The sequence below is a fragment of the Ovis canadensis genome, chromosome X (assembly GCF_042477335.2).
Source record: "Ovis canadensis isolate MfBH-ARS-UI-01 breed Bighorn chromosome X, ARS-UI_OviCan_v2, whole genome shotgun sequence".
In the NCBI taxonomy this organism is placed as follows: Eukaryota; Metazoa; Chordata; class Mammalia; order Artiodactyla; family Bovidae; genus Ovis; species Ovis canadensis.
Genome location: NC_091727.1, coordinates 59,025,620 through 59,052,485, shown reverse-complemented (window position 1 = coordinate 59,052,485; position 26,866 = coordinate 59,025,620). Strand labels below are relative to the sequence as shown.

Here is a 26,866-nt window from a genome sequence, read left to right as displayed (position 1 = left end):
TTTCTGCTTCCTCTCTCTGCCCACCCCCCTCCCCCAAGAGTTTTTTCTCCTTCCACACAGAGCAGCCAGATTGTTTATTCTAAAATATAATTCATAAAATGCAACTTCCCTATGTGGAATCCTTTTATGGCTCCCCACGGGTCTTAGAATAAAAACCTAACCAAACACACAGCCTGGTGTACAAGGCTTTGCTTGAGATGGCCTTGGATCTCATCTCCCAGTGCTCTCCCTTCCTCACTCTTCTCTAGCTACACACATTCCAAGAATTTCCAACCTCAAGGCTTTGCACCTGACATTCCCTCTATCTGATGCTTCCCCCCATGTTAAATATACGTGGTTTGCGTCCTCACTTTTCACAGGCCACCTCCTCAGAGGGTTATTCCCTGACTACTCTACATGGGGCATCAGAGAAGATCTCTCAGAGAGAGGCAAATGATAGAAGGAAAAGATGTGATGGAAAAGTGCTCTTGACCATTGCAAGGGGGGTAGGAGATCAAACCAGTCAATCCTAAAGGAAATCAGTCCTGAATATTCATTGGAAGGACTGATGCTGAAGCTGAAGCTCCAATACTTTGGCAACCTGATGTGAAAAACTCACTCATTGAAAAAGACCCTGATGCTGAGAAAGATTGAAGGCAGAAGGAGAAGGGGATGACAGAGGACAAGATGGTTGGATGGCACCACCAACTCAATGAATATGTATTTGAGCAAGCCCCGGGAGATGGAGAAGGACAGGGAAGGTTGGCATGCTGTAGTCCATGGGGTCACAGAGAATCAGACGTGACTGAGTGACTGAACTGAGCTGAGTCTCCTTGCTGTGTTCTTTGCTATGTTCCCGGAGCCCTGCACTTAGTAGGCACTCAAGGAATCTTTTTCAGATGAGCAAATTTGGAGGATTTGAGGACAGGATATGTGATACAGAATTTGGGATAAGGCGATAAAGGCATTTTGTGTTAATTACCTTGGCTGGAGCAACACCTTCTCTGGAGGGCCTTCTGTAACCAGACTACCTAAAAATGCAACCTTCCCCCACAGATTTCCCCTTGTGCATGCTGAGTCACTTAAGCCATGTCAGACTCTTTGAGACCCCATGGACTGTAGCCCGCCAGGCTCCTCTGCCCATGGAATTCTCCAGGCAAGAATACTGGAGTGGGTTGCCATTTCCTACTCCAAGGGATCTTCTAGACCCAGGGATCAAACCTGTGTCTCTTATGTCTACCTTCATTGGTAGGTGGGTTCTTAACCCCTAGCGACACCTGGGAAGCCTAATTTCCCCTTACCTTGTTCTATTTTTCTCCGTAGTAGTTATCACATATACACAACACATATTTACATGTCTATTTAATTGTATATTCACATATGAATATAGACTATACACAGTGTGTATATATTTATTATATATGTAGGGGTTTTTTTTTTTGGCAACACTGCTCTCTTGTAGGATCTTAGCTGACCCATCAGTGATTGCCCTGAGCCTTGGGCAGTGAAAGCATGGAGTCCTAACTGTCAGGGAATTCCCTACAGATGTAAATTATTTACATATTGATACTAGTTATCATGTAACATTTACAAATATTGATACATTTTATTAGATAAAATTTTTACATTTATGGGCTGTCTCTCTAGTCTGTCAGCTCCCTGAGAGCAAGGAAGATGCCTAGCACCTGGCCCACAGTTTGAGCTCTATAAGTGTCAAATGAATGAACTGCTTTGGTCACCTGAGCCTCAGCTTTTCCATCTGTAGGATGAATGTGCCTTTCCATTTGGAGTTATTTCCGTGTTCTGATTCCTTTTCCTACCCACCCCACCCCCCTGAGTACAGCTCCCGGAATTCCACAGCCCAGGTTCACATTTTCCAGTACCCTGGGCGCTCCTGCCCACCACGTGCACCAGGCACCGGCCCAACTGGACTACGACCCCCAGCATGCCTCGCGCGTTTGGGAAGTACCACAACTCATAGGGGTGTCTGGGTCTGACACAGGCTCCAAGAGCGCAGGATCAGGGGAGGGCTCCCCTCTAGCTTGGCATCTGTGGTACGTCCCAAACCGGCCCCCCGCCCCCTCAAGGCCCCGCGCTTCTGAGCTCAGCGCAAACTCTGGTTCTTCTACGCCTGAGGTGATTTGCTCTTCCGTTGCCCCGTGGCTTCGGCTCATCTCCAGCAGGAAGGCGAGGCTTCCGCCCGGCACAGGGGGTGAGCTGGATGAAGGTTCCCCCCAGTCCCCCGAACAGCATTCGAAGGAGGGGGCTCAATTTCTGGGATCCTCGAAGGGGCATATTTGGGAGCTCTGAGCCCCGTGTGGCATTTAGAGGTGGCTGTTTTTGAGGGGACGCAAGTGGCGTTAGGGACTCCGGGGTGGGACTTTGAAGTCTGTTTTCCGAGCGTCCCTCGGAGGCAGGGTTTATACCCCTTAGAGACTGGGTTTAGGGAGATGTTTGGGGAGACCCTTAGGATCCGTGTATGAATACTCTTGTCCATGAGGTAGGATTTGGTGTGCTTCCCAAGGGGAGAGGCAAAGTTTGAGGTTCCTGAACTCAAGGCGGAATTTGGGAAGGGCTTGATTCAGGAAGGGTCCTGGTGACGGTGGGAACAGGCGGGACCGACGTGGCATGTGGAGATATCTAATGGCCTTTGTGACCTCTGCTTCTATTATGATGTCTCACCGCGCTTGGGTATTAAAGGCTGAGAGACCGGACACATTGAGGCCCACATGTTGTTTTAGGAAGAGGAGCCCCCAGCCCAGGCTGTAGAGGGACGCTGGAGCCTAGCGTGCTAGGCTCTTCCGAGGGGACAGAGTGTCACCGGCTTTCCTTTGCCATGGCTTTATTCGCTATGCGTGAGGAGATGAGCTGTTGAGGAAGACCATTTTGGCCCTTTTCGCACCTGGTTCGTTGGAAGTATCAGCTTGTGAATTATTCACAAGGGAGCGGTTCATTGTGCTTAAGGGGCGTGCTGAAAGGGGCGCCTTGCAGTCTGCCGGGTAAATTTAGATCACACTGATAAAGCCTAAGAAGGTGAGTAGCGGCCGAGTTTTCTGTGGCTTGTCTAGGGGCATTGTGCATAATTCATGAGGGGCGTAGCTTTTAGGGCTTCAACGGCACGATCCGCTGTTGGCTTTTCCTTAAGAGGTTTCAGGATTTAAAAGTTTTGCATCTCACGAAGGGATGAGGCCTGGCGCATTGTTCATTCTTTGCGGCCCGATAATCCCAGATTATCAACAAAGACTCTAGATTCAAGTCACATCTATCCTTGCCAGCTGTGTGATCTTTGGCAGATCTGTGAACTTGAAAAAATGAGTCTGAGCATAATGGTGATCAGGTTAGTTTGCACTCATTTAGCAGCCTTATTAGACCATTTAATCCCCACAACAACCCTGGGAGGTAGGTTATTATCGTCCCACTTTATAGATGAGGAAACTGGGACACCAGGAGGCTAAGTAATTTGCCTAAGGTTACTCACAGTTAGTGAGTGGCTGAGCCAGGATTGAAATCCAGTTAGTCTAGTTCCAGAGTCTGTAGTCTTAAATACCATAATGTCTCTCTCCCACCCATCCAATTCACTGGTACTTCTACTACTACTACTACTACTACTACTACTACTACTACTACTTTTAGTCATATAGCACCAGGTGGCCAGGCACTGTTCTGAGCCCTTTCTACATGTTTATTCATTTAAACTTCATCACAAGGTAGGTTACTATTGTTCTCATTTTATGGGTGGGGATACAGTAGCCCAGAGAACTGTCTGGTCCCAGGTCACAAAGCTAGTCATCGATGGGTGGAACTGATTTTTTGTGAGGATTTGAGAACTCAGGAGGTCTCCTTTGACCTGAGACCTGAAGGAAGTGATTTCCTGCTCTGCATTCCTGAGACTAGTGGCACAACGCATGGAAAGGACTCACCAAAGGAACCACCACATAGCAGGCGATTGGTTATTATTAAAAAGAAATGTAGTGGGTGTTTATCGTGTGCCTGGGGCTTTGGTATACAGTTGTGTCTCTGGTGACCTGGTAGTCTGTGCTACCTATTTAATGAACATTGGTGGCCTTAGTGCTCTGTTTTACAGTGTAAATCTGGAAGGGTGTTTCAAGGCATTATTTTTTATATAATGCCCCAAGTCGGGGGTTTCTCTGGTGTCTGGGTATACCTTCACCCGTAACTAATTTTATATCAATACAAAATATTATATTTACATGTTACCTTTACATTAATATATAATGCTTTAAAAATGTAACAGCGCTCTGTGCCAGCACTACTCTGAGTTAATTTCATAGTTTATACTCTCTGGTTTTCATAGTGACACATTTTGCCTTTATGATGTAGGTGGATTCTACTACTACCCCCATTTTACGGTTGTAGAAACAGGCAACTGCCAAACGCAGGTAGTAAACCTGGATTTGGGTGGACCAAAGCAGCTCTGGTTCACGTGCTTTTAGTTAACGGTGGGGAGGAGGCAGCTCCACTTCCCCGTGGGTTTCCCCTGCGGCTCTGCAGCATCTTTCATTATTCATGAACAGGAAGCGGTGACCACGTTGCCTTGGCTGGAATACAATAATCCTTACTTGCTGGGCAGGGCTGGCTGGAGTATTTCTGTCCATCCAGCCTCATGCATAATTCATCAGTAACTGGGTGGGACCTTTCTTGACCTCTCTTGAGTTTCCAGGTTGGGCTGCAGCAGTATCACTATTCATTATTCATGAGCCAGGTGAGAGTGTTTTCTTGTGTTAGCCCTATTTCTCTGTTTACAGGGTATCAGATGCAGCAGTGGGCGGACCTGTCTCTTTTGTCCTTGCCCACCTTATGCATTATTCATGAGATGTCGCCTCAGTCTCCTTGGCTTCCAGGCTGCAGCAAGATTATTCATTATTCATGAGCATCGGGGTGTGGCTTCCATGTTTTAACATTGGCTTTCTGGTTGCGGGGTGTTAGTCAACCAGTCACCTGGCCTCATGCATAATTCACGATCAGGAAATGTGTCTTTGGTGGCCTTTCTTGGTTTCCATGGTAGCCTGGCTGTAACAGTGTATTCATTATTCACGTTTGGCGGGTGTGCCTTCTGTCGTTTTACCTGTTTGCCTAGTTACTGCCAGAGTAGCCACCAGATGGTGGTGTTCCCCTTCGAATGAGTTACAAACGGGGACCATCATACATGATTCATGAATGGGCGCGGCCTGCGTACATCCGGGTTTCTGGGGGGTGGGGCCCAAGGTTTTGTTCCGGCCTCGGGCTCCGCGGCCGCCATCTTGTGTCGGCGGCGGCGGAGGTGAAGGAGGTGGCAGGAACGAGCAGAACCACTACGACGCGGGAGAAGTCGGCGGCGGTGATTCTAGGCGGCCCAGGCGGCGGGGAGGAGGAGGAGGAGGAGAAGGAGGAGGAGGGTGGCGGCCGGGCTTGGCTTCGGCTCCTAGAGGAGTTGGCGGCGGCGCGACCCGGGGAACCGGCATTGGTAACAAACGGCCTTTCTCAGCGCCTTGGCCGGGGCAGGGGTTTCGGGATTGGATGGTGTTGGGCCGGTGCTGGACCAAGCTGATGTCGGGGCAGGTGGTGATGACTTGGACGGAGGGATCGTTGAAGAGAAGTAGGGGGTCCATTTTGGGCGGGGCCGATATTCCCCATCTGGGACCAGCCCTGTCCCTCCGGCTCCAGAATCTGACCTTAGGCTCAGACCTCCAGAATCTGCTATTAGAGACTCAGTCAGCATTCCTAATCAGGGACCTGGCCCTGTCCTGCCTCTTGAATGGCAGATCGGAACTTCCCCCAGTCAGCAATGGAGACTTAAACGGGATCGACATTCCTGGTCAAAGCCTCCTATCGGTGTATGTCATTAAAGACGTACCCCCAGAATCTTTCTTCATTCACCCTTCGTTCCTCAGAATTTGTCCTCGCAGCTTCCAAGAGGGGCCAAACCTCAGGAAGGGTCCATTTGGTTTCATTTAACCTTCTCTAGCATCTTCCTTCAGAACCACCCTCCACACGCATAGGCACACACACACAGTCTGCCCTTAGAGCTTTCAAGGAGTCTAGACCCTGTAAAAGGCAATTTGTGCTTGGCCTCCATGTCAGAGACGACTCCTCCACATACCAGAGGTCTCCCAACCCACCTTGGCTCCAGCATCTTACCTCTGAAACCCTTCTGGGCCAGCATTTCTATTCAGAGGTCCACTTCAGCATTCACCTTTAGAGACTGCTTTCATTCCTAGAATCTGTCCTTAAAGACTTCCTTTATTTTGAGTGCCTCCTATTTTCTTGTGGTCCCAGTATTCTCTTTAGAGACTATCCTTTGAGCGCCTCAACATCTCCCCCATCAGACACTCCTAACCCCCAGTATCTTCCCTCAGAGTTTCCCAGGGGACCAGACAGGAGGGAGGCATTTCTTGGACATACAGTCTTCCATCAGAGATCTCTCTGCCAGCTTCTGCCCTTGCAGACCCTATTGGCTCCTAGCCCCTTGCATCAGAGACTTGCCTCTCAAATCCCACCCTTCACTCAACCTCTGCCTTCAAAAGCCAACCAGGGTTCTAGCTTCTCTCACAGATTGCTTAACGTTGCATCAGGCCTCAGAATCTGCCCTCAAAGCCTTCCAGGATCCCAGCATCTTCATTCAGGGTTTCAGCTTTGTTGGACCCCAACATCATGGTCAGTTGTCCCTTCCCACAACAGGTCCATTTGTTCTCCATCAGAGTAGAAAACCCCTCCTCAGCACCGACTCTCAGAGCCTCCATGGGCTTCCACATAATTGGTCAGAGAAACCCTGCTTACTGAAATCTTTAGGGCCAGAACTGTCTGGGCTCAACCTCTTTCCACTCCTCAGAGCAGTTACAGTACCTAGCATGTACCAATCAGAGATCAACACGAGGCCTTGTTGCTCCATTAGAAATGCCTCCACAGCCCCACCCTCAGCATCCACCCTTGTAGCCTCCTGGATCTCTGATATCAAGGTCAGAGACACCTTTTCCCCTGCAAGTCCCTGTTAATTTTGGTCAAAGATTTCCCTCTGCCACCAGTGTAGATCCCCAGGGCCCCAGCATCCTCCTGATGGAGAGCATCCCTACCCCGAGACCCCATCATCTTCCTGAAACCTCCTTGGGCCCCAGAATCCCCCATCCATTCCCTGTGTAGCCACTGGGGCCTCAAATGCAATTTCCCCACCCTTTCCTGAAAGCTCCTTTTCTAAAGACCCGGATTTGAGTCTTAACAACCTTGCCTAGTCACACCCTGGCTGTCCACAACACACCACCCCTGCCCCCCTCCCCACCCTGGACTTCTAACATCCCCTTTCCTGTCTCCCTCTGACCCTCCAGAGGCTCAGGCAACCGCTTCCTGATGCTTCTCTTTTATATTCCTAGGGATTTCTCAGTTAATCCCTCTTAGGAGGCTTGACAGGCCCCAGCATCCTGTGTCCTACCTTCTCCCCGTGCTGATGTCTTGACCTGTGGCTGCCTGCTCTCAAGCCTGCTCCAGGGCTCCTACCTCAAACCGTCTCTGATTTGGGTGGTAGAGAATGCTTAGGCTTCAAAATCAGCAGTTTGGAGATCTCAGGCAAGCTCTGAAGCTCTCTGAGTCCTCGTTCAGGTTTGCTGAACATTTGGTAGTACGTGTGTCCTCATTGGAGCCTGAGCATGTGTTGAGAGAGAAAAGGTATTGATTTTATACTTGGGGTGGAGGATCTTTAGATCTGCTCTGGGGTTTCTGCCCCAGATCCCTTTCTGCTTGCCCTGAGACTGGCCTGTTCCCAATCTCTGCAATTGAAGTCCTCTCTCAGACCATCTGCTGAAACCTGCTTAGACCCTCACTGCCAGCCCTAGGGATCCAGATGTCAGTCTAGAGAGCAGAGATCTCTCTGGCCCTGGACCATTTCTAATTTCAGGTGCAGGGAGATGGTGTGTGCTCAACAACCAAATCAGTGGCATGGCAAGGAGATGACTAAATAATGCAGGCCTCTCTGGAGGTGTCTGGGGAGGAGCTTAAATCGCTGAGTTCTGACCACAGACTTTGACTTTTTTAACCTCCCTAGGAGGAGCCTGGTGGGCTGCCATCTATGGGGTCGCACAGAGTCGGTCACGACTGAAGCGACTTAGCAGCAGCAGCAGCCCCTTGAGGGTATTTCCATTTGTCCCTGCTTTGCCGGCGGGGGGGAGGGGGGGTGGAGAAAATGGGGCTCAAAGGAAATGAGCTCCCTACTCTGTCTCAGGAAGTCAGTCATGGAAAATGGAATTTGCCTTGGTCTCCCAACTAACTCACCAAGCTTCTTCTACCTAGGTTGGTTCTTGGCATTCCCAGCAGTTCAGCTGGGTGCCTTGGACCGTAGCCAGCCTCCTGGGTACCCCTCCCTCACCTCTCATCTGTCAGCCATGTGGATTGTGCCCCAAGCTCTGGGTCCTGACTCTGTTCCCCCAGGAGGTGTTTGGTAAACAGTCTAGCAGCAGCTAGACTGGAGTGACTGGAGTTTTCTGAGCCCTTGTTTTCTAATTTGTGGCATAGGTATAAGGTTATTTGGTTTGTGAGCATTGTTAGAACTAGACAAAGCCCCTTACCCAGAGATTGATTGGCAGTAAGCTCCTAGTAGATGTTAGGGTGCTCTTGTTATCTTGCTTAGTGCTAGCATGTGACAAGTGCCAAAGTGGCCTCTTAGGTACAGTGGGAGTACTTGGTGTGATTGGTGTCAGAAAAGGCTCAGTGTAGGAGAACAGAGGCTTAGAGGTGCATTGGGGGTGAGGGGAAATGATTCAGAGTCCTGTCATCTCCAGCCTCTGGGTCCAGTCACCCCCTGGCTCCAAGATCTCACTTTCACAGCAGGCTGCATTATTTTGTCTCTGGGACCTAGTCCTCATGAGCTCAGGTTTTTCCATTTGTCTGGCAAGGACACTCAGCCCTGCCTCGCAGGGTCAGGACCATTGAGTGGATGAAACACCATAAGGTTAGGAGGCAGCCTGGGCTTCCAGGGTCAGCAGGTCCTAGTATGATTCCAGCTTGGCCACTCTTCTTTGTGGGGACCTCGGTCAAGTCTCCAAAGTCCCTGAGTGGATTTTTTTTCTTCCAGTGTGAGTTGAGGGGCGGTCTTACTGATAGTAGTCCAAACCCCACAGAGGTGCCCTGAGGACAAAGTGAGGCATAGCTCATAAAGTGCTTAGTTTGATATCTGGCACAGGGAGGACTCCTAATAAATATTCATGTATCATTGTTGATCTGTTTAAAGGACTCCACACAGGGACAAGGCTTGGGAAGTGTGTATTTCCTCTCTCTTTCTCTCTGCAACTTCTTTTATTGGCTCTGGTTGTTTTCCCCTCCTGGAGCTGGAGGTGGTGGGGAGGGGGTTGGACTTTGTGTAACTCTTTTCTCTGAACCCCTCTGGGAGCTGAGTTCTCAGCATAATATCTCCTGCCATCATGCCACCCTGGTGGATGTCCAAGCCACATGTCCCTCTCTAACCCCTGTCGTTGGGATTAAGGGGGAGGAGAATGGCTCCTTGCTATTGCCTCCCTCGCTGCTCCATGTCAGGCTCTCTGGTCTGTGTTATATCTCATTACTTCAACAACTCCATGGGGTAGGTAAGTGGTATTCTCACCTGTGTTTTCCAGGCAAGGGAACCAAGCCCATAAGGGTTAAATGATATCTGTTGAGGAGTGGCAAGGTCTGACCTGAAGCTACATCCTTCCTCTGACTCCCCAACAAGTACATTCTTGTCACTCCTTTCCTCCCACAGGATTGGAGTCTCTCCCTCATTATGCTGGGCGGGGGAGAAAAGCGAATGGCCTGGTGGTCAGCAGCATGGATTGCAAGCCAGATCACCTGGGTTCAGATCTTAGCTCTGACAGTTATGTGACCCTGGGAAAGTCACCTCACCTCTCTGTACCTGTCTCCTCTTCTGTAAAATGGGGATATTAGCCCTTACATCTTCCTTTTTCCCCCCCAGTCATCACTAACCAGCAGGAACACCCGCATGCCCCAGGCTCACTTCTGATTACTTTTATGCTCTCCAGATGTCCAGCTCGCCGCTGTCCAAGAAACGTCGCGTGTCCGGGCCTGATCCAAAGCCGGGTTCTAACTGTTCCCCTGCCCACTCCGTATTGTCCGAAGTGCCCTCGGTGCCAACTAACGTGAGTGTGTTCTTCCTAGAGACTGGCAGGCGGGGTGGTGGGTGGGAACGTTTTCTGTATGCCTGTCCTGTCTGTCCCGTCCCTCCTTCTGCACATCTCCCTGAACCTAGTCTTCCCCTCCATTTCTAGGGAATGGCGAAAAATGGCAGTGACGCAGACATAGATGAAGGCCTTTACTCCCGGCAGCTGTGAGTGGGGCCGAAGTTGGACTGTGAGGTGGGAGGGGGCTCTGAGTGGATAGGGTCAGGAGGGTGTGACCCTGACCTGTGACACCCTCTAACCTGGCAGGTATGTGTTGGGCCATGAGGCAATGAAGCGGCTCCAGACCTCCAGCGTACTGGTATCAGGCCTTCGGGGCCTGGGCGTGGAGATTGCCAAGAACATCATCCTTGGTGGGGTCAAGGCTGTCACACTGCATGACCAGGGCACTGCCCAGTGGGCCGACCTCTCCTCCCAGGTTTCTCTTACCATCCCCCTTCTTTGCCAAGGCCCCAGCCCTCTGGGCTATACAGCCAATTCACTTCTTCCTACACTCTCCTTTGCAGTTCTACCTGCGGGAAGAAGACATAGGGAAAAACCGAGCTGAGGTCTCCCAGCCCCGCCTTGCTGAGCTCAACAGCTACGTGCCTGTCAGCGCCTACACCGGGCCCCTTGTGGAGGACTTTCTCAGTGACTTCCAGGTACCATGGGCCATCATCTGGCCTCCTGCTCAGTTCTCTCAGAGCCCAGCTCTGGTTTATTCGTTTGATAAACATTTAATGGGCTAGTCTGTGTGTCAGGTTTCACGCTAAGGCTGCAGCGAGGGAATACGAGCAGGCTTTAGACCCTGGGCCTGCCTCTTTAGGAGGAATATGTGAGCCAGCAGACGGGAAGGCATAGTGGTTATTTGCACAGACTGGAGCCAAACTGCCTTGGCACGAGTCTCTCATTGTACTTGGATACGTCAGGCTGGTCATGGAGTCTCCTGTTCTGCCTTTGTCTGTCTGCAGACATGGGAATGGTAGTAATGCTGACTTGATAAAGGTTTTGTGAGGGCTATGGACTAGCAGCTGGTTGTTGGTTAAATAAACTCTGGGCCAGAAAGTGGAGTTGTGGGAGCTGAAATTCTGCCCCAGAGTGTCCCTGCGAGCCAGGACACTGCTGCTGAACCCTGCTGTAGCCATGGGAGCTTACCCTGATGGGAATGGTTAGGCTTTCAGCAGAGACCCATGGCTGAGCAGGTGTTTTAAGAATTGGGAGCAAGTGGGTGTGGTAGGAGTGAGCTCAGACTTTGGCTGAGGACAAAGTTTTACTTCTGTCTCTCCCAGGGCATGGCTGGGCTGTAAACAGGCAGCAGTGGGTGTTGGCAAATGAAGGAGTCAGCTGTTACCCAGACTGTCCTCCCAGTTGTCTCTTTACCTTGCCTGCCATAGTCTAGGGATTCACATTTCCTTTCATTGAGTTTTGCTTGGGCTGAATCTGATACGTGGTAGATACTTTCTATTTGTGATAGAGAGCTGAACCAGCAAAGCCTTAGAGACCCCGTGAGCCCTCCTACCAGCCTTCCTCCATGATCGCTCCCTTTACCCTTCACCCTGGTGCTGGGCCCTCGCCTGAGCTTCCATCTCTCCACAGGTGGTGGTCCTCACTAACAGCCCCCTGGAGGACCAGCTGCGGGTGGGTGAGTTCTGTCACAGCCGTGGCATCAAGCTGGTGGTGGCAGACACCCGGGGCCTGTTTGGGTGAGTGTCCCTGCTCTTTTCCACCCCAAGCTCTGACTGCCCTCAGCCCCCCTTAGGCCTTTGGGTTTTGGATGCTGTGTGTTTACCTTGCCCCACGTAGCATGAGCACAGTCTGATTCCCAGCAGTGATGGGTTGAATTTGCTCAGCAAATACTCGCTGCATCTTGAGGGACACGTGCAGTCTCAGTGCGCGTGGGACTCGGGCATCAGCCCTGTTGCCTCCCTCTACAGGCAGCTCTTCTGTGATTTTGGAGAGGAAATGATCCTCACTGATTCCAATGGGGAGCAGCCGCTCAGTGCTATGGTTTCTATGGTCACCAAGGTGAGGAGGCCAGCCTTGGGTCCTGGCAGGCGGATGGGCGGTCACAGGCCTTCCTGTCTGCTCCCAGTACCCTGAACCTGCCTCTGAGGTACTCCTCCTTCAACCAGGACAACCCCGGTGTGGTTACCTGTCTGGATGAGGCCCGACATGGCTTTGAGACTGGCGACTTCGTCTCCTTTTCGGAAGTACAGGGCATGATTGAACTCAATGGAAGTCAGCCCATGGAAATCAAAGTCCTGGGTGAGCTAGGGCCAGGGGGGAACCAGGGGAGATAGGAGGCGTTTCCCTGGGCTCTGTGTGAGGGGAGACATATCCTGGGTATCTGGGATGAACCAGAGGTAGAGTCTCCTAAGGTCTGCCCAGCAGGGTGTGGGGGAGAAATGCTGTCTTGTGTTTGAGCTGTTCGTAGAATAGGCCCCTGATAGCTGCACTGAGGGGAGGCAAGGTCTCTGGTGTTTGAACAAAGATCAGAGGATCCACTTGTGTCTGAGCTAATTCAGACAGGGAGCAGAGAACGTCTTCCGTTGTAGACTTGGGGTCAGAGACGTGGGGTCCCATGGGCGCTGGGTCTGGGGTAGAGGGGAGATGGTTTCTGAAATTCGAGTAGAACTCAGGATGGAGAGGAGATTACTCCTGATGTCTGAGCTGGGTCAGGAATGGATTTTCCCTCATCTTGTAGGTGGTTGTAGGTTTTAGGGAGAGTGGGTGTCCTGACTGTTTTGTCTACCCTAGGTCCTTACACCTTTAGCATCTGTGACACCTCCAGCTTCTCTGACTATATCCGCGGAGGCATCGTCAGCCAGGTCAAAGTACCCAAGAAGATCAGCTTTGTGAGTGTGAGGGGCAGTGGGCTGTAGGAGCTGGGGCTGGGCATCTCACGGTTCTCAATTCTCTTCTGATTCTTTTTTTTTTTTTCTGATGCCCTGCTTCCCACAGAAATCCTTGCCAGCCTCCCTAGCAGAGCCTGACTTTGTGATGACAGACTTCGCCAAGTATTCCCGCCCTGCCCAGCTACACATTGGCTTCCAGGCCCTGCACCATTTCTGTGCTCAGCATGGTCGGTCCCCTCGGCCCCACAATGAGGTGGGTGTGGGTGAGCCAAGCCAGGGTAGATGACCTTGGCACTGCAGGCCCATTCTGCCCCTCTCCCTACACCTCTCGCCCCTAACGCAGTGACCTAACAGGCATGCTCTTGGTTCCTTTGGCCCCACTAGGAGGATGCAGCAGAGTTGGTGACCATAGCCCAGGCTGTGAACACTCGATCCCTGCCTGCAGTGCAGCAGGGCAGCCTGGATGAGGACCTCATCCGGAAGCTAGCATATGTGGCTGCTGGGGACCTGGCTCCCATAAATGCCTTCATTGGGGGCCTTGCTGCCCAGGAGGTCATGAAGGTCAGCATAGGTGGAAAAGGCCAGGGTTGGCATAGGCCAGGCGCCTCCCTGCCTCTATCACTTGTCCCATCTGCATGAGGCCCCAGGTAAGCACTGACTACTTCCCCTCTCCTGCTTATTCTCCAGGCTTGCTCTGGGAAGTTTATGCCCATCATGCAGTGGCTGTACTTTGATGCCCTCGAGTGTCTCCCTGAGGACAAAGAGGCCCTCACGGAGGACAAGTGCCTCCCGGTATGTGAGTAGAGCCCTGGGGTAGGTGACATAGGGGGCATTTCTGGTGAGGCTGCTCTCTGACCTTTCTCCCTTTGCATTCCTCAGCGCCAGAACCGTTATGATGGGCAGGTGGCTGTATTTGGCTCCGACCTGCAGGAGAGGTTGGGCAAGCAGAAGTACTTCCTGGTGAGTGATCCGCTGGAACACGTGCTTCCTTCATATCCCCTGCCCTCTGGCTACCTGTTACGGTGTCTCTTGCCACCTGAGGGAGTGTCTTTTGGTTCTTGTATCTGTATCACATGACTTTTGCCTTTTTTTTTTAATCTTGGGAAAGCTTAGTATGTCCTGTTTCCCCCATCTGTGCCTCCACCCTCAGATGACTAGGTTATTTTCATAGCCGTGGCACTTAAGGATGTGGCACTAGACACCCCTCTCTTGCTGTCTTCTGGGGAGTGAGAGTACAGAGTGATGAATGACTTCACGCTGACTGCATCACCCTGACCCAGACACTCTGTCTCTTCTTGGTTGTCTTCTAGGTGGGCGCAGGGGCCATTGGCTGTGAACTGCTCAAGAACTTTGCCATGATTGGGCTGGGCTGTGCAGAAGATGGAGAAATTGTTGTCACAGACATGGACACCATTGAGAAGTCAAATTTGAACAGACAGTTTCTGTTCCGGCCCTGGGATGTCACTGTGAGTGTGATGAGGGGTGGAGGCGGTACTTTATCATCTTGTTTTCATCTTGTCTTTTGTTCCCATTCTTCCTAAAAAGGGGGCTTTACTGCCTTTTTCTTTCCTTCAGCTCTCCCTCAATTTCTGTCACTCGTTCAATGAATGCTGAGTACTCTTCCATTGAATCCACCGTTTTTCATGTCCTGTTTTCTTTTTCCTTGACCTCTTATGAATGCTGGTTGGGACAGTGTGTTGGGGGTCCCAAGTGTAGTGATTCACTAGGGGGACTCACAGGACTCAGCATATAGTCATACTCAGGGCTATGATTTATTCCAGTGAAAGAATGCATAACAAAATCAGCAAAGAGAAGTTGGGGTGAAGTCTGCGGGAGACCATGCACAAGTTTCCAAGACTCTCTCCCAGTGGAGTTGCACAGGACACCTGTAATTCCCCTAGTAGCAAGTTGCAACAACACATGTGAAATGTTGCCAGTCAGGGAAGCTTGTAAGAAACCTAGTACCCAAGGATTTTACTGTAGGCTGGTCATGTAGGCTCCCTCTTCTGGGAACATCCCCAAATTGCAGACTCCAAAAGGAGAGCAGGAGTTTGGCCTAAACCGTAGGGTTTTCATAAGCAGCCTAGGCACAGTGAGCAGCCTTTACCAGGTGGGGAATGGTAAGAACTCTTGAAATCCAGGTTTCCAGACTGCAGCCAAGGCCCAACCTGGCCAGGAGGCCTCTTTCCTAGGAGAGCACTTGTGCTAGGTTCACTGTTCTCTGCACAGATAGAAGCTAGGTTATACAGGGATCTAGCTAGTAGGCCTTCTGTGGGGAACAGCATCATTGCCTGTCCAGGATCGACTCCCCTTTTGTTCATTCATTTATTCACCAAATAGTTATCCACGTAGGTGCTCTTGTAGGTACTTGGAGTACACCAAGGAAACAAAGATTTGGTGGAGTGGAGACAGAGTAAAGAATAAACACAGTACAGTAATAAAATTTATACTCAGCGTTCTTGGTAAGTGCTGTGCAGAGGAAAGAGCAACAGCACGATGAGGGAAGTGGGCAGGCCAGGGAGATCAGTTTGCAATTTTGATATGTGGAAGGGGTCATCTCTGCCACCTTGGAGGGCGTGAGGAAGTAGAGTTCCTCAACCGCTCAGGCAAAGATCCTAGGTGGGAGGGGAGTAGGAGATAAGCTGGAGGAAATGGGGACCAAGTCATCTTACCTTCGGTGGAGGTGGGAGCAAGGGAGGGTTTTCAGCAGAGGAAGGATATGGCTTGATTCGAACTTCTTGTCTGTATGCTAAGATTGTTTTGTTTAGGGGGAATGTTCCCCAGCCTAGGTGCCATTACCTGAAAGAACAGTGGATGTTGGGTAGGCAGAAGGACAGAAGGCTGGCCTGTCTGCTGCTTCCCTTTCCACTGAACCCCTGGCATATTAGTCCCTGCCCTAGCCCTGTGGTACTGTCATGAACTGTCTCCTGCCAAACCAGAGAGCTTCCTGAACTCAGGGCCTAGTTCTTCGCAGCATTAAATATGTCAGCCTTCAGGAGGACAGCTCTGTAGAGGTTCTCTGGTTACACACATGAATAACTTGAGTTTTGTTCCCCCATTCCCACTCTCACTCCCCCTAGAAATTAAAGTCTGACACAGCTGCTGCAGCTGTGCGCCAGATGAATCCTCATATCCGAGTGACAAGCCACCAGAACCGTGTAGGTCCTGACACTGAGCGCATCTATGATGATGATTTCTTCCAAAACCTGGATGGTGTAACCAATGCCCTGGATAATGTGGATGCCCGTGAGTTTGGAGGCGGGTGAGGAGGTCAGGGGCCAAGTTACATGTATGCGTGCGCACGTGTGTGTGTGTGTGTGTGTGTGTGTGTGTATGTTTTGGAGGTGTCTGTCTTCCTGCCTCCTAATGTTCCATCTTGCCACTCACATTATGTTGTGACCCCACCCCCAGGCATGTACATGGACCGCCGCTGCGTGTACTACCGTAAGCCACTGCTGGAGTCGGGCACACTGGGCACCAAGGGCAACGTGCAGGTGGTGATCCCCTTCCTAACAGAATCTTACAGCTCCAGCCAGGACCCGCCTGAAAAGTCCATCCCCATCTGCACACTGAAGAACTTCCCCAATGCCATCGAGCACACCCTGCAGGTGATCAGCATTGGTGGGAGAGAGCAGGGAGCAGGCACTCTGGCCTCATGGCTGCCAGCCCCTCTGCTTTTTCTCTAAACCTATCTCTCTTCCCATCTTGTAGCCTAGATTGCTAGAATGATCCACTTCTTTCTTTTTTGGGATAATTTTCAACATTTAGGGCTTCCCTGATAGATCAGTTGGTAAAGAATTCACCTGCAATGCAGGAGATCCTGGTTCGATTCCTGGGTCAAGAAGATCCGCTGGAAAAGGGATAGGCTACCTACTCCAGTATTCTTGGGCTTCCCTTGTGGCTCAGCTGGTAAAGAATCTGCCTGCAATGCGGGAGACCTGGGTTCTATCCCTGGGTTGGGAAGATCCCCTGGAGAAGGGAAAGGCTACCCACTCCAGTTTTCTGGCCTGGAAAATTGCATGGAATGTGTAAATTGCAGCCTATATTGCTAGAATGATCCATTTATTTCTCTTTTGGGAAAATTTTCAACATTTAGACAAAATACAAAGAATAGTACAAGAAACACTCAAATACTCTTAGATTTAACATTTGTTAATGTTTTGCCATATTTTCTTAGATTCATGTGTACTGCAGACATCACAATGCTTCACTCCCTATACTTCTTCAAAGGGAGGCTATGTTCCCACACAACAGGGTCTCAACCTCAGCACTGGTGACAGTTCGGGCCCGATATTTCTTTATCATGGGGGCATCCTAAGCAGCATAGGATGTTTAGCACAATTCCTGGCTTCTATCCACGAGATGCCAATGGCACCCTCTTCTGTTTGTGACAACTAAAAATGTCTTCAGACATTGCCAGGTGTCCCCTGGGGGCAGAATCACTCCCAGGTGAGAACTGCTGCATCTAGCCAAAACACCACCTTCATGTTGAACAACATTAGTGGTAATTCTTACTGTCTCTCCTGGTTACTTATTTGTCTCTAACAGTTCCTATTCATGTGTCCCCTGCTATTGCTCCAAATGGGTTTAACAGCTGGTTTTCCAGGATGATTTTGTTGGTATGATGCATATACATATATAATACACAGCAGTGCACATATTATCTGCCTGGAGGTTTTTACAAAATGAATATATCTAGGTTATCCAGCACCTATGCCTCTAGTCAGAACCTGAGGATTTTGTGCTATCAGATGATTCTTACTGCAGTCTTTGAAAGCAGACCATTCAGAATGTTTAGTTGAAGTATGGGATATGCGAACAGAATAGGGAGAGGAAAAAAAAGTTTCCTCCATCATTTTCCCTTCCCCCTCTCTAGTTCCAGGCTGAGTGTGTTTATATTTGTGCACCTGCCACAGTGTCACTAGGTCACTAGTAAGTAACCTTGGACTTAGCTTCTCTGTCTCATGAAATGGAGTTGACAGTGGTGTATACCTCACAGGGTTGCTGTAAAGCACTTAGCATTCACTATGTATCTGGTGCTATTTTAAATAAACTGTAAATGTATACATACTTGCAACCCCGAGGTACTTAGGACTGTTACAGTATCTATTTGGGAAAGAAGGCGATGGCAGCCCACTCCAGTGCTCTTGCCTGGAAAATCCCATGGATGGAGGAGCCTGGTAGGCTGCAGTCCATGGGATCACTAAGAGTGGGACACAACTGAGTGACTTTACTTTCACTTTTCACTTTTCATGCATTGGAGAAGGAAATGGCAACCCACTCCAGTGTTCTTGCCTGGAGAATCCCAGGGACGGAGAAGCCTGGTGGGCTGCCGTCTATGGGGTTGCACAGAGTCGGACACGACTGAAGTGACTTAGCAGCACCACCACCACAGGGTTAAGTGTATTCCTGAAGTCACAAAGTTAGATACTATGTAATAGCTGGATTTGAACCTAGATCTCACTTCTGTGTTCTCCAAACCCACTCAGGGCAGAGCCTCTGTCCAGATTGCTGCTGAATCTTCAGGGCCTGTATAGAAATTATTTTTCGGTTTGGTCTGAATTTTCTTTTTTCTTTTATTTGTAAATTTTAATATATACATAACTGAACCTTTTTTTTTTATTGAGGCATGACATATTTCAAGTAAGGTATACAGATCTTAATTTTTTTTTTCACACATTCACTAGTGTAACCACTGTCCCAAGTCAAGTTCATTGGTTTTTCAGTTGAGGTGTTAGGGGGTCGAGGAGTGGGGAAGTTTGGGGGGGCTTACCTTCTGCCAGAGCAGCTATGTTCTTCCCATTGGATTTGTTCACTGATGGTGTTTCTAACGCTTCCAGAAGTCTGTTTTGTCCACCATTGCCCCCTGTAATCTGTTTGTCTGTAGTGGGCTAGAGATGAGTTTGAAGGCCTCTTCAAGCAGCCGGCAGAAAACGTCAACCAATACCTCACGTAAGTAACCAAATGTCCACTCAGCCCACACCCTGCCCGCCAGTCAAGGCATCCTGGCTGCTTTCCTCATTGCTGTGACACTCAGCACAGGCACACTTCTCAAATGAATCTGAATGAGGCTTGGGCCTCATTCCATTGGCGGCCAGGATTAGCTTTCTCTGGAGAAAGTGAGGTTGCCCTGGAGCCCACTCCTGAGGCCGCTGTGTAATCCTACCCCTTTGACCCCCCCCCAATTCCTGATAGAGACTCCAAGTTTGTGGAGCGGACCTTACGACTGGCGGGCACCCAACCCCTGGAGGTGCTGGAGGCTGTGCAGCGCAGTCTTGTGCTGCAGCGGCCACAGACCTGGGCTGACTGTGTGACCTGGGCCTGCCACCACTGGCACACGCAGTACTCTAACAACATCCGGCAGCTGCTACACAACTTCCCTCCTGATCAGGTAACGCCCACTTGCCAGGTCCATTTGGCAGAATGTGTTTTTTCCATAAGGGGAGCCTGCTGTGAGTTCTCTGGCTCCTCCTGGAGATTAGTCCAGCTGTGGCATATGCCCCAAGGTGTGGGGAGTCTCAGAAAAATGATTAAACTTGACCTATTTTTGCCATCCCCTTTCTTTGCAGCAAGAGACTTTCATTTTTGTTTCCCTTACCTGTGGGGTGGGCTGACTCATCCACCTCCTAGGACTGTAGCGATCATAGAGGAGAAATCTTGGAGTTAAGAGCTCAGGAAATCAGCGGGGGTTCAACTCCAAGCACCATTTGCACTTGGGCAAGTCACATAGCTTCTCTGTATACTTCAGTTTCATTGTCAGTAAAGTAGAGGTGGTAATAATTACCTCATGAGGGTTCTTGTGAGGATTTCTTAGTGTTTGTTAATATTAACTCAGTATAGTACCTGACAGTTCAAAGAGTTTGTTAAGCTGTGTCTTGCACAGAGTGAGTGCCAGGAGTTCTTTCAGCAACACCCCTAGTTCACCCTGGCATCAGAACTTCCATTCACAGGACCCTTACTGTCTGGGTTGTTCATGATTGACTCCATCCCCTGCCATGCGTGCCCAGCCAGGGCTAGTGAATAGGGCACACCCAAGGGCCAGGTGAGAAGTTAGGATTGCTGGAGAGGCTCCAGTTTTAGATCCTACTCCTCAAAAATCTCTCCACTTTTTTAGCTCACAAGCTCAGGAGCTCCATTCTGGTCTGGGCCCAAACGCTGTCCACACCCACTCACCTTTGATGTCAGCAACGTAAGTCTCCTCCTTGGGGTCTCCTAGGGTCAGGTGGAGAGTGGGTGGGAGGGAAGGAGGCCAAGACTCCCCAGGTGAGGGCAGATGTGCTCACCCTTCTGGGCCCTGCCTTCTCCCAGCCCCTTCATCTGGACTACGTGATAGCTGCTGCCAACCTGTTCGCCCAGACATACGGGCTGACAGGCTCTCAGGACCGAGCTGCTGTGGCCACGCTCCTACAGTCCGTGCAGGTCCCCGAGTTCACCCCCAAGTCTGGAGTCAAGATCCATGTCTCTGACCAGGAGCTGCAGAGCGCCAATGCCTCTGTGGGTGAGGATGTTTGGCCCCTCTGCCAGGAGTTACTGCCCCACTGGTCCTCTGCCCAGTGCAGCCTCCTCACCAGTTCTCTGCCCCGGCACTACTGTGCAACCCTGTCCTGAGACTTCCTTCTTGATCTGTTTATCTGGAAGGTGTGATTTCCACCAGTGGTCTTGCTCCTTTGGTATCTGCTCCCATCCTCTCACCCCATGTTCTTCCGTGTGTGTCTTCTCCGTGATGTTACCCTCCACGTAGTTTTCCTCATCCCCTTCTTCATATTTCCACCCCAGTTGCCCATCTCTCTCCCCCAGCTCATGCTCTTTATCGGGTGAAGGGCCAAGCAGTTGACTCTTTTAGCCCATGTAGTGTCTGCAGCTAATGATCTCTGCAGTTGAAGCCCAAAAGCAGCCATACACGATGAATGAATGTGGCTGTTTTTATTTTCTCCCATGTCTCCCATCTTCTTCCCAGATATCTACCCCCTCATGATCCTCTCTGTATATTTTTTCTGCTTCTGCATTTCACCCATATTTCCTTCATCTTTTTCCTCATATACATGTACATGTATTTGTATAAAACATACATTACAGGTACATGTAAAATGTGTATAAACATTGTGTGTGTGTGTGTGTGTGTGTAATATACATGCAGACAGAGTGTATATAGAGTATATATAGGGGGTATACAGTCTTCTCACCTATCTCACCCTCTATATATGCCCCATTCTCTACTTTTTTGTATCTTCTGTCCTCCCATCTTAACCACATCTGCACACTTCTCCCAACTACCTCTCTGTATATCTTCCCCTGCCCTTTTCCCCTGTATCCTCCATGTCTCCCCACCTCTTTGCATCATTCTCCCTGAGATCTACTGCTCTCCCATCCTTATCTGTCCATCCCCACTTTCTCCTAATGTCTTTGTTTCGTTTCTTTAGTCTCTCTTGCCTCTCTTGATATTCCACACTGCACCCTTCCCGCCCCAATCTTCTTCAGGTTTGTACTCTGTTGTCCTGCACTGTTTCTTGCCATTGTCCCTCGTCTCTCCCAGGATGTCTTTCCTTTTCAAAACCTTTGTCTCCCTAAACACGTTTTGCCCCCCTTGTTTCTACCTCAGACCCTGGCCTTGGGTCTAAAGCGTTGATGGTGTCCTTCTCTCCCTGCAGATGACAGCCGTCTGGAAGAACTCAAGGCCACACTGCCCAGTCCTGAAAAGCTCCCTGGGTTCAAGATGTACCCTATCGACTTTGAGAAGGTGCTGGGTGGGGGCCCCAGCAGGCAGTGGGGATGGGATAAGCATAGGTGGGCTGGACAGAACAGGCTACTAAGGATCGGGAGGCAGCCCCAGGCCTTTGTGGGATTGGATCATGGGCCTGCTACGCGGTCCTGAATGAATAGATGTTCCCAGCCATGCCTTTGTGATCTGAGAGCCCAGCAGGTAATTGCAGTGGATACTTGTGCCCCTAGAGGCCAGGAATCCTCTTCCTCTGATTTTCTCCTATTGTCTCCCCACCCTCCTCCCTTAACCTCTCACTCCTAAAAGGATGATGACACCAACTTCCATATGGATTTCATCGTGGCCGCATCCAACCTCCGAGCAGAGAACTATGACATTCCCCCTGCAGACCGGCACAAGGTGGGGCAAACCCAGACCCAATGTTCCACCCTCTCCCGGGCTGGATTTGCCCACATTTCATCTCTTCTTTAGACTCAGCCTCTTCTACTCTTAACTTCCACCTTCCTTGATCCTTTGCTGCCTCACAGAGCAAGCTGATTGCAGGAAAGATCATCCCAGCCATTGCCACAACCACAGCAGCCGTGGTTGGCCTTGTGTGTTTAGAGCTGTACAAGGTGGTGCAGGGGCACCGACAGCTCAACTCCTACAAGAATGGTTTCCTTAACTTGGCCCTGCCCTTTTTTGGCTTCTCCGAGCCCCTTGCAGCACCTCGTCACCAGGTAAGGGTCTACATTAGGAAGTGGGTTTGTGGGTGGGATGTTTGTCTGTAGAGCTGGATGTAGTTTGCTTCATAGCCTGTCACCAGGAGAGGGTTTCTGTCAATGTGTACCTCTTTCCTTCGTGTATACCCTTGTTCATTTATTCACTCACTAAGTACCTTCTATGTGTTAAGTAGGTGTCTGATTCTGACTGTGGGAGCCCTCAGAAAAGATATTTGAATATTAGATTATGATTAATAACTGCACAAAAGTAGCACCCAACATTTATTGAGTGCTTACTATGCTCAGTGCTTTTACTTGCTTCATTCATTTATGCACTCAAATATTTATTGAGCACCTACTGTGTGCTAGGTACTCTTACAGGTGCTAAGGTTATATTCCTGAAATAGAGTGATACAGTAAATGATTTTAGAACCTCCAAAAAAGAACAAGATAAGGAGAACTTGGGAATACCAGGGGGCAAGGGGATGGATTTAGAATTTTAAATGTGGGATAGTCAGGAATGGCCTTAAGGAGAAGGTGACATGTGAGTCCAGACTTGGAGGAGGTGAGAAGACAGGCCAGGCTTTGCCAGAAAGGCATTCCAGAGAGAGGGACCAGTGTCTGCAAGGGTACTGAGGTAAGTGTACCTGGCCTGTTTGAAGAAGTCATTAGAGCAGAATGTGGGAGAGATGAGGGGATAGGAAATGAGCAGAAGAGAATATGATTCCATGATGTAAAGCCTTGTCTCAATTATCATAAGGGTTTCACTGCTTACTCAAGGCCGGACAAAAGCCACAAGAACATTTTGGACAAAAGAGGCTTGTGGTCTGACTTAGCATGTCTGCATGAATGAGGGGGAGACTGATGGGGTTTGGTGCCCTGATGGCCCCCATCCCATAGACTGCTACTTTCCCCACAGTACTATAACCAAGAGTGGACGTTGTGGGATCGCTTTGAGGTACAGGGTTTGCAGCCTAACGGTGAGGAGATGACCCTCAAACAGTTCCTCGACTACTTCAAGGTGAGAGCCCTTTCTCTTACCCGACCTGGGGGTGGCGTGTGCAGGTGACTGGCCTGTCCACCCCTGTGACACTGATGTCCTCCCCCTCTTCCAGACAGAACATAAGTTGGAGATCACTATGCTGTCCCAGGGCGTGTCTATGCTCTACTCTTTCTTCATGCCAGCCGCCAAGCTCAAGGAACGATTGGATCAGCCGTGAGTTGGGTGGTGGGGAGCCTCAACTTGCAGCTGTCCGACTGCTGCTCACTGCCCCCAGCTGCCCCTTCTCACTTACCTTTTGCCTTCCTGACCCTCTGCTCCCTCGTCCCCAGGATGACCGAGATTGTAAGCCGTGTGTCGAAACGAAAGCTTGGGCGCCATGTGCGAGCACTGGTGCTTGAGCTGTGCTGTAACGATGAGAGCGGCGAGGACGTTGAGGTCCCCTATGTACGATACACCATCCGCTGATCTGTGTCCTCTCCTGTAGACTGACCCCAGCACCCCCTCTCCAGATCCCTTCCATCCCAGGGCTCCCGTTTGACCTCTGGCAGTGGCCCAGCTAGCCAGGCTTGGTGTTCCCCTCCTCATCCCCCTACCTGAACTCCTCTTGCCACTGCTTTCTACCTTGTTCAGAACCTGACTCCTAATAAAGAATTGTTAACCCAGATGTGGCATACCCTGCTGGTTCCAGGGAAAGAAGGGACTTCCTGGAGCTGTGTAGTTCATGTGGTAACCCAAAGGGCTCAGCCTCATCCCAGCTGCCAGCATCCCAGGCAGAGAAAATGTGGGAATTGCCAAGTCTTCCCCCCTGTCCTTCCTGCTTAGGAAGAAGTGGCAGCATGGGTGAGGCCATAGAGAGCAGGTATCTTGGTCTCTGTGACTTCATTGGAGCTGGGTTCAAATGAGCCTTCTCTGTCTTTAGCTCCTAACTCCCTGCCTTATTGATTTTGAGAGGTAGTAAAGAGTAGTGTTTGAACAAGTCCTTTAACTGCTCTAACCTTGTTCCTCCTCTGTGAAGGAAAACATGGCAACCAGTCAGCCAGGGCTTGATCACTGTGGCTTATGTCCTTGGGGAAGATCCCTTCCCACCTGGATCGAAGCACTCAGACCCTGGACAAGCCTTCAGCATCACGGTTCCCAGTGCCAGGAATGCCTGTAGTGCCCTTTGTTCAACTTCCCTGCTGAAGGGAGGGCTCAACAGCTCTGCTGGACTGAGGAATGCCAGTGTTTGTGCATACTTTGAAGTTGTGATGAAAATATTCGGCTGAGAACATCTGTGGAGGAAAAGCTTCTTCCTGTCCCTCAGGTCTGGGCTTCTTGTCATGAGGCTTCCCACCTGTGAGAGCCGGCTGTGGGTTGTTGATTGGTTAGAGCAGGCGGTAGGAGGCCCACCACAAACCCTACCAGGACTGCAGAACTTCCCACACTCTGTCTTAGGTCTTGGCTGAGCACACCAGACAGTTGAAAGCACCAGTCTGACTGGCCACGTGGTGCCAGAGGTTGCCATTCATAACCACTGTCTTTCACCTAGCCAGACTTCCAACTTTTTCCTTTTTCATTTAGAAATTCCTTCACTCAAACCTGAGTATTGGGAATTGCACAGCCTGGCCTGAACTTGACCTGACACCCATCACAGCCTGTCTGCACAACTTTTGCCTCCTGGGCCAGCTCCAGACCCCAAGCACAATGTATGCCCTTGCCTACCTCTCTCTGGTTACTTTTCTTGGCCTTTGCTGCTTGGGTGACCTCATCCTTCCATACTTCCCTTCATTCTCCACCAGGACATTAGGGATTGAAGTGCTTTACCTCTGGGATCCATTTACTGGTCATGCTGGCTGGCTAGGTCAAGTGGAGAGGTTTTCCCACTACAACTACTTTGTCCATTATTGCTGCTCTAGAGTACCCCAAACACTCTGTACCTCTGTCCACTGTTTTTACTGTTGCAGCATCTGAGGCTTGCACACGAACTTGATTTTCTGCTTCTACTATCCTGGTACCTTTGTGGGTACTTTAGGCCTTGTTCACTGTATCCCCCTCAACACAGCTCCTGGATCCCCTTGCTACCGAATTCACACAAGGTATGAGAACAGCTTTTTCATCAAGAACCCATGATTTCTGGTTGCATCTTTGTTGCCCACACATGCCATTTTACTTCTCTGTCATTTTTGTCTACCATTATAACACCAGCAAGATGGGAGACCAGGGCTCAGTGGGCAGAGTTTCTAGTCACTGCACTGAGCCCTCTGCATCCAGCAGGCACAAAGGACAGGGTAGGGATAAGGTGGTCTCTTGTCGCTGCCTAATACTATTTATTATCAGTCATAGCAAACATTTGTCAGCTGCTTACTGTGAGCCAGGCAGTATTGTAGGCATTGGAGACAGCAACAGATTTTTAAAAATCCCTGTCCTGGGGTGGGAGGTGTGTGTGCATGCACATACTGGTGAGACCTAGAATAGACAGTAAACACAGTAAGTAAATTGCATGTTAGAAGTTGATCAGTGCAATTCAAAAGGTCTGTAGAGCCAGGTGAGGTCTGGAATGATGGGGTACAGGTAGGCAGTTTTAAATAGGGGAGTCAGAGAAGGCTTTATGAAGAAGGGGACATTAAAACAAGGACTTGAAGAGGATGAGGCATGTGAATATCTGAGGGAAGAGCATTCCAGGCAAAGGGAACAGCAAGTCCAAAGTCCCTGAGACTGGATTGTGCCTGCTTTATTCAGGAACAGCTAGGATAATAGTATGGCTGGAGTGGAGTGAGAAGGGTAACAGATGAGGCCTGGGAAGTAATGGACCTGAAGATCTATCCTGAGGTGGACTTTTGTCAAGTTGTTCCACTCTCAACATGCTCTGGTAAATCCTTGTTTGCATGAACTGGTATGGCCAAGGGTATCATAAAGGGAAGCCCAGAAGAGGTGGGGGATATGGCTTTAGACTGTGTAAAGATGTGCAATGGAGTCGACCTCCATTTGAACTGGGCTTGGTGATAGTGTAGGAGTTTTCCAGGCAGAGAGGAGTAAGGGATTAGGTTGGCTTGGCAATGCTTAACACACAACAGGCACCCAATAAATAAAATGGAAAACTTGGAGAACGCAGGAGGGAGTCATGGGCGGGGCTCTGGAGGCTCAGAAGAGGTAGTTGAGAGGTGGCAGTTCAGTTCAGTCACTCAGTCATGTCTATTTGCGACCCCATGGACTGCAGCACGTCAGGCTTCCCTGTCCATCACCAACTCCTGGAGCTTGCTCAAACTCCTGTCCATCGAGTCGGTGAAAGGTGGCAGTAAAACCCAATTTAGGGTGCAAGTCCTCAGGGGAAGGGAAAAAGACGTCCCCTTCCAAGTCAAAGCCCCAGCCATGCCAAGTAATGCACTCGCCCCTTTAAAGGTCCGTCTTTCCCATGAGCCTAGGCTCCACCCTGTGAGCTTCGTTGAAGGAGATGGGAGTGGCTAGAGGCGGGATAAAATTCGATTGAGCGATCTTTT

The 26,866-nt window shown here is 50.1% G+C and overlaps 1 protein-coding gene across 3 annotated transcripts; it reads left to right on the top strand.

Annotated features, from left to right (window-relative positions):
- Positions 1-1,956: 1,956 nt before the first annotated feature.
- Positions 1,957-24,052, top strand: UBA1 (ubiquitin like modifier activating enzyme 1). Of its 3 annotated transcripts, none has more exons than XM_070290224.1 (26): positions 1,957-2,191; positions 9,978-10,094; positions 10,224-10,282; positions 10,383-10,551; positions 10,640-10,774; positions 11,709-11,815; positions 12,047-12,137; positions 12,245-12,377; positions 12,870-12,967; positions 13,074-13,220; positions 13,352-13,528; positions 13,655-13,759; positions 13,847-13,927; positions 14,278-14,433; positions 16,048-16,213; positions 16,379-16,575; positions 18,855-18,919; positions 19,163-19,358; positions 20,082-20,156; positions 20,276-20,465; positions 21,616-21,704; positions 21,993-22,085; positions 22,214-22,405; positions 23,307-23,408; positions 23,503-23,603; positions 23,720-24,052. In XM_070290224.1, exons 2-26 carry the CDS (start codon positions 9,978-9,980, stop codon positions 23,853-23,855), a joined length of 3,177 nt encoding a protein of 1,058 aa, XP_070146325.1. In that variant the 5' UTR covers positions 1,957-2,191; the 3' UTR covers positions 23,856-24,052. The 3 variants fall into 3 exon arrangements, with proteins under 3 accessions (XP_070146325.1, XP_070146323.1, XP_070146324.1); XM_070290222.1 differs by lacking the exon at positions 1,957-2,191 and adding an exon at positions 5,210-5,443; XM_070290223.1 differs by lacking the exon at positions 1,957-2,191 and adding an exon at positions 5,234-5,317.
- Positions 24,053-26,866: the final 2,814 nt, after the last annotated feature.